This window comes from Diabrotica virgifera, chromosome 2, assembly GCF_917563875.1.
Source record: "Diabrotica virgifera virgifera chromosome 2, PGI_DIABVI_V3a".
NCBI lineage: Eukaryota > Metazoa > Arthropoda > Insecta > Coleoptera > Chrysomelidae > Diabrotica > Diabrotica virgifera.
The window spans coordinates 197,667,667-197,681,081 of NC_065444.1; the positions used below are offsets into that span (position 1 = coordinate 197,667,667).

The window sequence follows — 13,415 nt, forward strand, 5'->3', positions numbered from 1 at the left end:
TAATAATGTTCAGTTTTGTTTAAAAATGAGATTTCCAAAATTTCACGCTTCAAAAACTCGTAATAACTTAGAAATACATATTTAAAGTCTTCAGCGGTATAAAATAGTTCAAACGGCACGTGACGTCACATAGTTTTGCATTAGTTTTTATTATGGTTATATTTCGCTGTGTCTAGGTACACGCTAACGTGTACGCAAATAAAAAAGTTAGGTAGACGCGAATTAAACTTCATCAAGCCAGTGACGTCATTATGTAGCTTGCGCAGTGACTATACAGGGTGTAACAAAAATACAGGTCATAAATTAAATAAAATATTCTGAGACCAAAAATAGTTCGAATGAACCTAACTTACCTTAGTACAAATATGCACATAAAAAAAGTTATAGCCCTTTGAAGTTACAAAATGAAAATCGATTTTTTCGAATATATCGAAAACTATTAGAGATTTTTTATTGAAAATAGATATGTGGCATTCTTACGGCAGGAGCATCTTAAAGAAAAATTATAGTGAAATTTGTGCTCCCCGTACAAATTTTATGGGGGTTTTGTTCCCTTAAACCCCCCAAAACTTTTCTGTACGTTCAAATTAAATTATTATTGTGGTACCATTAGTTAAATTCAATATTTTTAAAACTTTTTTGGCTCTTGGTATTTTTTTGATATAGCAGTTTTTATCGAGTTGCGGCTTCTTTTTTAATATGTTTACATAAAAATTTTATGGGGGTTTTGTTCCTTTAAACCCCCCAAATGTTTGTGTACGCTCCAATTAAACTATTACTGCGATACCATTAGTTAAACAAAATGTTTTTAAAACTTTTTTGCCTCTTTGTATTTTTTCAAGAAGGCAACTTTTATCGAGATATGGCTTCTTTTTTAATACGGTTCAAAATATACCTAAAAATGTAAATCATACATAAATTTTCATATTTTTACCAGTCTCCATAATCGTACTTAACCATATACAAATATGTAGTGGATTTGACAAATATTTAAAATATCTCGATAAAAACTGAATTTTCGAAAAAGTACCAAGAGCCAAAAAAGTTTTAAAAATATTGTTTTTAAGTAATGGTACTACAATAACAATTTATTTGGAACGTACACAAAAGTTTGGGGGGGTTTAAAGGAACTAAACCCCCATAAAATTGTTATAGGGTGTCCAAATTTCACTATAATTTTTTCTTAAGATGCTACTGTCATAAAAATGCCATATGTCCATTTTCAATAAAAAATCTTTAATAGTTTTCGATATATTGGAAAAAATCGATTTTCATTTTGTAACTTCAAAGGGTTGTAACTTTTTTTATATGCACATTTGTACTAAGGTAAGTTAGGTTCAATCAAACTATTTTTGGTCCCAGAATATGTGATTAAATTTATGACCTGTATTTTCGTTACACCCTGTATATTTTGGTACATGCTATTTTGATATGTTTAGTGTTTGTTTGATGGAAACATATTTGTTAAGGGAAGGGAAGCAGAACTATTCAAATGTTTCAAACTTAATTGTAATAAATCAATGTGTATATATAAAAGTATGTATTTAGGTTAGCAAAATAATTATATGTATTTAGTTGACATGACATGTAGGTACAAAATATTGTTAAAATAATTTTTATACGTAAGTGAATTATTATAATCAACTATTCTAAATGCAAAATAAGCCACAATTTAACTAAAAAAAATATTTTATTAACGTTTAGACGTCCAAATCGGATGTCATTGCCAAATACAAAAATTAGTCAGATTAAATAAATTATTAGAAAAAATTTTTTACTAAGCAACAACATTTTTGTTTAATTTAATAATATTTTGTATTTTGACAACGACATCCGGTTTAGAAATCGAAACGTTAATAAAATCAATTTTTTAGTTAAATTGTGGCTTAGTTCCCATTTAGAATAGTTGATTACAAAAATGCCACAAGGATAATAGCTTTAAAACAAGTTAATTATTATTGTGAAAGCTTTAGGTCTTCCTTTTATTTTAATCTTTTACGGTAATACTATTTCATTTATAACTAAAAAAATATATATTAATTTATTGTCTCTTATCTTTTGCGTACTGTTTTAAAATGTTCTTAAACTCATTAAAAGAACTAAATAATTGTCCGGACTCCGTAGTTAATTTAAAAACAAACACTAAACAAATAAAAAATAAGAAATCACTGACACTCTAACTTTTTTATTTGCGTACACGTTAGCGTATACCTAGACACAACCTTATATTTAGGTATATTCTTCTTCTCATTCTTTATTTTATTGGCCTCCACCTACTTGGGTATTTGGCAAGCTCATCGTCGTGGAATAAGTCAAAAATATTTATATTCTAATGACATTTATCGTATGTCATTGTAATAATTTATACCAGTTTGTTAAAATTGTAGTTTTATACTGTTTTTTAAGGAAAGGAACGAATGCTTACTATTGAAAATAAAACCATTTTGTAAAAGTACAAATTTTCTATGAATAGGTCAAACGATCAAAAACACTTGTAACGTCACATAAATGTATTTTCTACTGACGTTTATAACGTCTAATTTAAAATTCTGTTTACTTTATTGGAAAAATGTAAATGTAAAGCCAAGTGACGTCACGATGCGTTTTGGACCACCTGTTTTAATTTGAATTTTTAATCGTCTTTAGGGGCCAAACGAAAGACAAACCAAACTTTTTAATATTTGATACATGTTTTAAATTATGTTCTGTTGTGATTTATAACATTTTTTTCGAATTTAAAAATTTATGCAAGTTCCCTATTCTATTTGATGTACTAAAAAATATTTTCATACAAAATAGGTGTTGCTTTGTGCTGCTGTGTGTATCTTAGTAACCGTTCTCATTTTCCGTTTGTAATTCCTAGTCCATATTATACCTTTATTTGCTATGCTGTAAGTGTTAAGCTTACGCTGTTATGCTAAAGTAGAGAAGCATAACACCGGTATAAACACCTACCTATAACAAATTGAAGAGTCTCAGATGCAGAATCCACCAAAAATGGTAAATAGTTATTTAAATCTGAGACTATTCGTGTTGAAAGTTCTTTCTGGTACATCCTTAATCTGCGACTTTTTCAATTAATAAGACCGTAGACGACGAATATAGAAAATGAAAAGTAAACGATCACATTCCGTTTTCACTCGTCTAGGAAAAATGGGGAGAAGAGGAACTTTCAGTACTCAAATCCGAGTAAAGATAGAAAAATAATAAATGATGGTTTTGCTTCTTTTCGGCTCAGAGGGATGCACACCCGCTGGGCAGGCTGTTTCTACCATTGCAGGCGTCATCAGCAGCGTTCGTTAGCGTGCACTCCTCTGAATCGAAAAACAGCCAGACCATCAATTTAAAGGGAATCTGAAAGATAATTCAAAATCCCCATTAGGACGCGATACAGCGACATCTCTTAACAAATTTATTAACAAATATTATTATTTTTCTATCTTTACTCGGATTTGAGTACTGAAGGTTCCTCTTCTGTCCTTTTTTCCTAGACGAGTGAAAACGGAATGTGATCGTTTCCTTTTCGTTTTCTATATTGGTCGTCTGCGGTCTTATTAATTGAAAAAGTCGCAGATTAAGGATGTACCAGAAAGAACTTCAACACGAATAGTCTCAGATTTAAATAACTATTTACCATTTTTGGTGGATTCTGCATCTGAGACTCTTTAATTTGTTAAAAGATGTCGCTGTATCGCGTCCTAATGGGAATTTTGAATTATCTTTCAGATTCCCTTTAAATTGATGGTCCGGCTGTTTTTCGATTCAGAGGAGTGCACGCTAACGAACGCTGCTGATGACGCCTGCTGTGGTAGAAACAGCCTGTCCAGCGGGTGTGCATCCCTCGGAACCGAAAACAAGCAAAACCATCATTTATTATATTACCTACCTATAACTTCTAGGTATTATACTCTTTTCTGCATTTCACATTTTGCTGTTACTAGTTCTCTAAACTTTGGGTGAGACCTATATTTTCTCTAATTATTGTTATTGTTATTTGATATGTCGTTCTTATTTTTATTTTTATAGTGCGTAAACGTTTTTATTTGCTTGATTTAACATTCTTTCAGCTCCGAGCAGGAAGATAGCTTTTTGGTATTTTCACAACATAATCAAAATAGAATCAAAGTAAAATATACTGTGGGAAAAGAATGCACTATTGTAAATACTGCATACCATTGGAGTTTAACCTTTTCCAGTAAGTATTTTTTATTTTTTCTTAGTATATTTACGTAATCAGTGATGGATGTTATTCGCGAGAGTTAAGTTTGCAGTATAAACTCTAGTTAGTCGTCATTCTCTTTGCCTTATCTTTATTCTATCTTGGGTCATATCAATATCAATCCCCTTTACCAACATTTCCTGCCTAATCGTCTCAGCCCGCCTTCTTTAGTATTCCTCTCCTACTCCTTCCAGGGATCTGCACTTCAGCAATTCTTCGTATTGGGTGATTAATGTCTCGACTTTAAACATGACTAAACTATCTTAACCTATGCTCTCTCAATTTGGCATCAATTGGTGCCACACCTAGACTTCCCCGAATATACTCATTTTTAATTTTATCGTTTTTTGTCACTCCACTCATCCATCCAAGCATTCCCATTTCTGCGACATGCATTCGTTGTTCCTCTTTCTTTTTCACTGCTGTGCCCAACATTGAGTTCCGTACATCATAGTCGGTCTTATGGCTGTTTCTCCATTAATGTGTAATACCGATCTGTAAAACTTCATCTTTAAATGAACATTCCAAATAGTCTATTTTTGTCCTACTAAGTTTTAAATATTTTTCCTCGAAAGCTTGTCTCCACTGTTCCAGTTTTTGTTCTAAGTCTCTTTCACTATTTCCTACTGACTTTACATTATCAGCACACCTTAAGCACCATGAAATGTTACCCTATAGTTTCGCTGTTATCTAGTCCAAAACTAATGCGAATACTAATACATTTATTTAATATGGATTGAGCATCGAGCCTTAGTGCAACTCGACTTTCAAATGAAATCTATCAGTCTCTCCCACACCTACTCTAACACCAGTCGTTACTTCCTCATACATATCTTTTATCAGTTTTCACAGAAATGACCGTCGAACTATGAACTTTCAACAATATTTCGTTCAACGATAATTATATGTATTTATATGAAATACAACGTATTTCTTATACAGTGTGACAAAGCCAAATGGAGTAAACTCATTATTTCGTAAATGAGCGAAGTTGAAAAATTGAAAAATACAAAAATATCTAAGTTGGCCATTAAAATCCAATATGTGAGGTTTTAATTCTCAAGAAAAAATTCCAACCACGTGCGAAGAGTCCTGTGTTGCCCTGGGTATCATCCAGGCATATCTGGAATATCATTTAATCATTATATAAATATGTAACCTAACATAACCGTTTACATTTAAAGGGTTTTTACCCAACATATTTTGGTGGCTCAGGCATGCTATTTTTTGGCTTTTAGAACACTGATGATGATTTCTTAATCCGAAAACGTTTTGTCTTAATGTGACCCTTATTTAGGGTATTTTAAAATATACCTTTTACAACAAATCTAGTATATTTATAAAAATATCTGCATACAATAATTATGAAAATAATGAATACACGGAATAGAAGAGATTAAAGCAAGAATAAGACAGGTGGTTGATGAGAATTAATTAGTCCAGAAAGCCACTGCGCATTCGCTAGGGAAAATATTCTAATTCGTATTTTTTGCACAATCTTACTCAAAAAGGACTCCTTTTAACAAATTTGCATGTTGCCAGGAACAAAAGGTGGTCAAAAATTTTTTAAACGTTTTTTTTTGTTTTTTTCCGAAAATTATTTTTTTTGCATGGAAAAAAGTTTTTTTTAGGTTTTTTGGATCATTCCAAACAGAACAGGTCTTTGGTGACTTTTCTCTAAAAATGATAGTTTTTGACATATAAGGGAATAAAAATTGAAAAATTGCGAAATCGGCCATTTTTAGTCCTCAAAAACTATGTGAAAAACTGAAAATTTGAATGTTGCCAAGGTAGGTAGATATTCTTTAAACATCGATTGATGAAATCCCTAAGAGTTTTTTGCAATACAATATTCAAAACTTCTTTGCTTTTTAATTGCTAATCAAGCGTGCGCGACACTATTTTCCACCGACAGTATGGTGCAAATGAAAGGAATAAATTCGTTATTTCGTAAACCGGCGACTTTAAGGAAAAATCCCGAAACAGGTCGATTTTTATTTTTAAGTTATGATATTGTGGCATATATGATATACTAGTGACGTCATCCATCTGGACGTGATAACGTAATCGATAATTTTTTAAATGAGAATAGGGGTCGTGTGCTAGCTCATTTGAAAGGTTCTTCAATTCTCTATTCAGTAATATAAACATTTACATAATTGTAGAGTGCTTGCGGCACTCTCTGATTGGACTAGAATATGGTTCGGCTGTGTTTTTTCGTTTTGCAACGAAATTGAAAATGGTTATTCATTTTTTTATTTACATTTACTCCGTGTGGAGTATGAAGGGAACCATTCTCGTTGGAACTTTACCGCGCTGAGCAGATGGGACGTGAATTGTAAATTGTAGAATTCCCTCATCTTCCTTAGTCTCAGCATCCGTATGGCTTGCAAATTGTAGAAGCCTCGGAGGTGTAACCAGAGAAGGTTCCCATTGTTTTCATTCTGGTGGGATGTAGAATAGCACTATGTTGTTTTTTATGCCATTAGAGTGAAAACTTAGTCTTTTTGCTAGCAGTTGCCGCTAGGGCATCTATGCCATTTCATTCGTTGCAATGCGGGACTGCACGCTGGGGTCTGTTTTGGTTGGATCAGGGAGAGCAGCATATGTGCCTCCTGATGAGAGACTAATAAGTTTCGAAACCGGTAGGGGTGCTTGCGGCACTCTCTGATTGGACTAGAATATGGTTCGGCTGTGTTTTTTCGTTTTGCAACGAAATTGAAAATGGTTATTCATTTTTTTATTTACATTTACTCCGTGTGGAGTATGAAGGGAACCATTCTCGTTGGAACTTTACCGCGCTGAGCAGATGGGACGTGAATTGTAAATTGTAGAATTCCCTCATCTTCCTTAGTCTCAGCATCCGTATGGCTTGCAAATTGTAGAAGCCTCGGAGGTGTAACCAGAGAAGGTTCCCATTGTTTTCATTCTGGTGGGATGTAGAATAGCACTATGTTGTTTTTTATGCCATTAGAGTGAAAACTTAGTCTCTTTCTATTTACATAATTATTTATACAGGGTGTCCAAAAAAATTTTATTAAATTAAATTATTTGACAAAAAAAGAAGTAGAAGGACACCCTGTATAAATAATTATGTAAATGTTTACATTACTGAATAGAGAATTGAAGAACCTTTCAAATGAGCTACCACACGATCCCTATTCTCATTTAAAAAAATCATCGATTACGTCATCACGCCCACACGGATGACGTCAATAGTATACCATATATGCCACAATATCATAACCTAAAAATAAAAATCGACCTGTTTCGGGATTTTTCCTTAAAGTAGCCAGTTTACGAAATCACGAATAATTTATTCCTTTCATTTGCACCATACTGTCGGTGGAAAATAGTGTCGAGCACGCTTGATTAGCAATTAAAAAAAATAGGAGTTTTGAATATTGTATTGCAAAAAACTCTTCGGGATTTCATCAATCGATGTTTAAAGAATATCTACCTACCTTGGCAACATTCAAATTTTCAGTTTTTCACATAGTTTTTGAGGGTTAAAAATGGCCGATTTCGCAATTTTTCAATATTTAATCGCTTATATGTCAAAAACTATCATTTTTAGAGAAAAGTCACTAAAAACATTTTCTGTTTGGAATGATCCAAAAAACCTAAAAAAACTTTTTCCATGCAAAAACAAATAATTTTAGGAAAAAAACAAAAAAAAAAACGTTTAAAAAATTTTTGACCACCTTTTGGTCCTGGCAACATGCAAATTTGTTAAAAGGAGTCCTTTTTGAGTAAGATTGTGCAAAAAATCTGAATTAGAATATTTTTCCTAGCGGATGCGCAGTGGCTTTCTGGACTAAATCTCTTGCACTTCAGTTGAGTGAAAATAATGTAGATAACAGTTTTAACAATTTATTTAAGAACTGCCTACTGTAAAATTTTACAAATGCGTGACAAAGAAAGTGTTTATTCTTCGCAGACTCGAGGCCAAATAATTATACATAAAAATAGAAGTATATGAAAACCGGCTGGTTCGGCATTAGATTTTGGATCTATATGTTGTGACACAAAGAGTCCAGGTCCGTCACAGCGGGATTTAAACAAATATTAAATAAAATATAACAAATTAATTTAAATCGTAATCAACAGGCAAGAAATGCTTTCAACAAACTGAAAAATGTATTCTGTAACAGGGATATTACAATTTCTTTAAAGAGAAGACTTCTGAAATGCTACGTGTTCTCTGTATGTTTTTATGGGTTCGAGGCTTGGACATTAAAGAAAGATGTTTCGGAAAGATTAGAAACCTTCGAGTTATGAGCCTACAGAAGGATATTAAGAGAAAGTTGGATAAAGTCATTAATGTCGAGGTGTTAAGAAGCATATGGGAAGAGAAAGAGTGGTTCAAATACACACAGTGGCAAAATTAACGGAACACCTTAAAAATGGGGCATGTTGATGTTTCGAATTTCTTGTTATGTTTAATCTAATAAAACAATCGATGTAATAATGTTGTTGCTGAAAATATTTGTTGGTTAAGCTATCGAGAAGGACGCGTCTAAAACGGCTCCGATATTTAATTCGAGAATTTCGGGTAATATCGAGTTTATATAAGAACAAAGTGCTTTTCCGGCGAGATAGTGGCTGTGTGAATCGAGTGTCTTTAGAAAATTGTAAATAAAACTGAATTTTTAAAGATCAATATATGGATAACCTAAACAATAAACCAGTTCTGCTCACTCCGATCGGTGGAAGAGGTAAGTAGAGCAGTGCGGGAGACATTACGATAAGGACAATTATTAGGGTTTATTTACAAAACAGTACAGTGGCGTGTAAGTGGGAGTTTTATACCATAAAACACTGCCTGGAAAAAGGTAAGAGATTTATTATATTTTATTTATTATTAGATATATTTAACGATATGGCCACGTGTAAAGAACTAACTCAATTGGATGGTGAAGAATTTGATGGTGGTAAGAGAAAGAGGGGTGAAAAAGAAGACGACCAAGATGAGAATCCTTTCAGTAAAAGTAGAAAATTATTTAGGTCTCTAGCTAAGAAAGAATGTGATAATACAGAACTGAAAGAAATTATGGTCGCTGTTATGAACGAAGTAAAGGGAATACGAAAAGACCAGCAAAGCTTTCAAGAAGAAATTCGCAATTTAAAAAAAGAAAATTGTGAGTTGAAGGGGAAGGTAAATTTCCTGGAAAGCAGGATTAAAAAATGGAGAAAGAATTTCGAAAACAAAACATAGTGATTAAAGGACATGATTTCAAAGAAAATGAGGAAATTGAAGATGCCACCAACTTCATAGCAAATCAATTGAATGTGAACGTGAAAATAAAAGATGTACAGAAAATAATAACCTCTCAAGGGAAACTGCCAGTGGCGATAGTAAAAATAGATGCAATAAAGGATAAAGAACTTATTATGAAGAAAAAGAGTAAATTAAGAGGAACGCTTTACTTCATTGAATGTGATCTAACACAAGCCGAAGCAAGCCTACAGAAAGAGTTAAGAGATATGGCGAGATAAGAAAAAGGAAAAGGTAATAAAACTAAAGTCGGCTATCAGAAAATATGTACTTATAAACAATGAATGGTGGAAATGGAACCATAGTACCGAAAAATTAGAAAAAAAAAATGGATAAAAACTTAGTCTAAACAAACACAGTGGACCGATAAATACGGAAACGAGTAAGGCACGAAATATGATTATAATAGGGCAATGGACAATGGTAGAGGGACTTTTGAAGTAGGGGCACTAAAAAATTTATCAGATACATTGGAGAAATATTATGAGATAAATATTGCAGCAATACGAGAAACTAAACAAAAAGGAAATTTCTGCATAAATGTTGGAAGCTACGTATTCTTCAACAGTGGAGACAACGAACGTATATTTGGATTTGGATTCCTTATAAAGAAAAAATTTGCCAGTCTGGTGATAGACTTTGAGGCAGTCACAAGCAGATTGTGCAAAATAAGAATAAGGGGAAAATATAGAAAAATAACCCTTATAAATGTACAGCTGGTTCCTAAAAAAACTGATACGACTCTTTGTAAGATTTGATTATTTTGAGCAGTGTATTTGATTGGTCTGACATTATATTATATTTATTATGACAGACTGTTAAAGTCAGTTAAAATAAACAAACAAACAACTGATTACATATTATGTTAATTCATAAATTGTAATAATTAGTAAGCTCTAAATTTTTATATTATTTTGAGTTTCTTCATTTTATAAATGGTATATAAATGATAGTTTTTACATAAAATAGGGTTGTTGTTATCATTTTTATTATTATTAAGGAATAAAACAAACGATTTAACTCAACAATATGTATATTAAAGCAAGAATTGGAAGACCAAAACTATACTAAATTTAGGTATGTAAAAATAAAATTGATATTTTGTAATATCTCTATCAGCAGTGATAACAGCTTGTAGTCTCCGGTCCATCTGCGTGAAAGGAACTATGAAATTGTTTTATTCAGAGAGCTCTTCCCAAACCTTGCTTTCTTTCGAGAGTTTCTTGTTCTCTCCATCTTTTATTAATATTAAAAACGGTTATTCTGCTTAAGTTAAAATGGTTCGCTACGGCAGATAGTGACCAACCATCTTCTAATTTCGTTACAATTTTTGATTTTAGTTCTTTGCCAGCATGTGGAGCCATTTTTTGAGGTTGAACAGAATAAGTTTTCTGACAAATTTTAAGATTTGGCAGTGACAGTGACAGTATGTAGATAATAAGTATTTATCCTTCAAAATACACTGCTCAATTTTCTACAAAATACGCTTTAAGAGTCGTATCAGTTTTTTTTGAACCAGCTGTACATGCACCAATGAAAAATACAAAAAAGGTGTTAAAGATAGCTTTTATGAACAATTAGAGCATCTGTTCTACCAAATACCATCATATGAGACAAAAATAATTGTAGGAGATTTCAATGCCAAGATTGGCAGAGAGGACTTATACAAATAACAGGGGGGAAAAGTAAACATACCAAACATACGAGAGCCATAAAAGATAGCCGAAGTTATAGAGGTGCAGAAGCAAATTCTGATCACTTTTTGGTAAAAGTCAAAATGGGCAAATAATTCCCACAATTCAAAAGACTAGTTGTACAAAAATGAAAAGATATAACGGTGCACTACTTCAGAATGAGGAGGAGAGAAAAGATAAACTGGAATACCAGACAACAGTAGATGATATAGAAAGCAGAGAGGTACAGCTAAGCGGAAACATTCAAGAGGCAGCCGACTCAGTATTATTAAGAAAAAGACAAAGTAAACAAACAGACTGGTATGATGAGGATTGTAAAAAAGCAATTAGGGACCGAAATAAAGCCAGAATAAACAGCATAATGAGAAATAATGAAGAAAGTATATGCTGAAAAAAGACGGGAAGCAAAGAAGATCTGTACAAGAAAGAAGCGGTTAAATTTGGAGCAGAAATTAGACCGCATTGAAGAAGATTTTTTAAATAAACAAGTCAGGAATTTCTATCAAGAAATAAAACGAGACCGAAACCAGTACAAAACCACATCAAGATATTATAAAGACGAAGAGAGAAATCTGATAGGTGTAATAGATGAAAAATGAAGAAGATGGGCCAATTATTTCGAAAACATATTATACACTGTCGACCAAGATGAAATAGAGCAATTGCAACTACCACATGAAGAAGAAAGAGATCCAAATGTGAATGAAGAAGTACCTACCAAGGAAGAAGTTATGGATATCATAATAAACTTAAAAAACAACAAAGCACCGGGAAAAACGGTATCATTGCAGAGTTTTTATAAGATGGTGGCGAAGGGCTTCAAGAAGAAATCACTGAGTTAATACGTGAAGTGTGGATCAAAGAAAAATACCCATTCAGTGGAAAGAAGCTATCCTATGTCTTGTGCATAAAAAAGGAGACATTACAGAATGTAGAAATTACAGAGGAATAGCTCTACAATATACCGTTTATAAGATTCTCGCCACATTAATAAGAAATATTTTTTTTCTTTGGAGTTTTATGACTACGGGCCCTTCAAGGCTCATTCGCCGATTCACCAATTTTGCTCATTTATTTTACAATATATTTTCCTATAGCTATCTACTTAACATTTTCTATCCTACTTATTCTACATACTTTATAAGGAATGACCACTGGTCAGTAGGAATACCACATCAGGCAAAAACACAGGTTTACTTATACAGGGTGTCCCGAAAAGATTGGTCATAAATTATACCACAAATTATGGGGTCAAAAATAGGTTGATTCAACCTCACTTGCCTATATACAATAGTGCACCCAAAAAAAGTTACAGCCCTTTGAAGTTACAAAATGAAAATCGATATTTTTTCATATATCGAAAACTCTTAGAGATTTTTTATTGAAAATGGGCATGTGGCATTCTTGTGGAAGGAGCATCTTGAAAAAAAATTAAAGTGAAATTTGAGCACCCCATAAAAATTTTATGGGGGTTTTGTTCCCTTAAACCCCCCAAACTTTTGTGTACGTTCCAATTAAATTATTATTGTGGCACGTTTAGTTAAACACAGTGTTTTTAAAACTTTTTTGCCTCTCAGTAATTTTTCGATAAGCCAGTGTTTATCGAGATATTTTGAATATTTGTCAAATCCACCACATATTTGTATATGGTTAAGTACGATTATAGAGACCCGCTGATAATCTGAAAATTTATTTATAATTTACAGTTTTAGGTATATTTTGAAAAAGAAGCCACATCTCGATAAAAGGTGACTTATCAAAAAAAGACTAAGAGGCAAAAAAGTTTTAAAAACACTGTGTTTAACTAATGGTATCACAACAATAGTTTAATTGGAACGTACACAAACATTTGGGGGGTTTAAAAGAACAAAACCCCCATACAATTTTTATGTAAATATATTAAAAAAGAAGCCGCATCTCGATAACAACTCGCTTATCGAAAAAATATTAAGGGGCAAGAAAGTTTTAAAAGTATTGTGTTTAACTAATGGTACCACAATAATGAATTAATTGGAACGTAGACAAAAGTTTGGGGGGGGTAAAATGGAACAAAACCCCCATAAAATTTTTATGGTGTGGACAAATCTCACTATAATTTTGTTTTAAGATATTCTTGCTATAAGAATGATACATGCCCATTTTCAATAAAATATCTCTAACAGTTTTCGATATATTGAAAAAAATCGATTTTCATTTTCTAACTTCAAAGGGCTGTAACTTTTTT

General features: G+C 32.4%; 1 protein-coding gene across 1 annotated transcript in view; it reads left to right on the forward strand.

The window, feature by feature from the left end:
- LOC114328113 (polycystic kidney disease protein 1-like 2) overlaps positions 1-13,415 on the forward strand; it is a 311,210-nt gene that overhangs the window by 16,371 nt on the left and 281,424 nt on the right. The window contains exon 3 of the mRNA XM_050644966.1: positions 4,068-4,195. Within this exon, the coding sequence (XP_050500923.1) occupies positions 4,068-4,195 (128 nt within the window). The remainder of the gene's footprint in view (positions 1-4,067; positions 4,196-13,415) is intronic.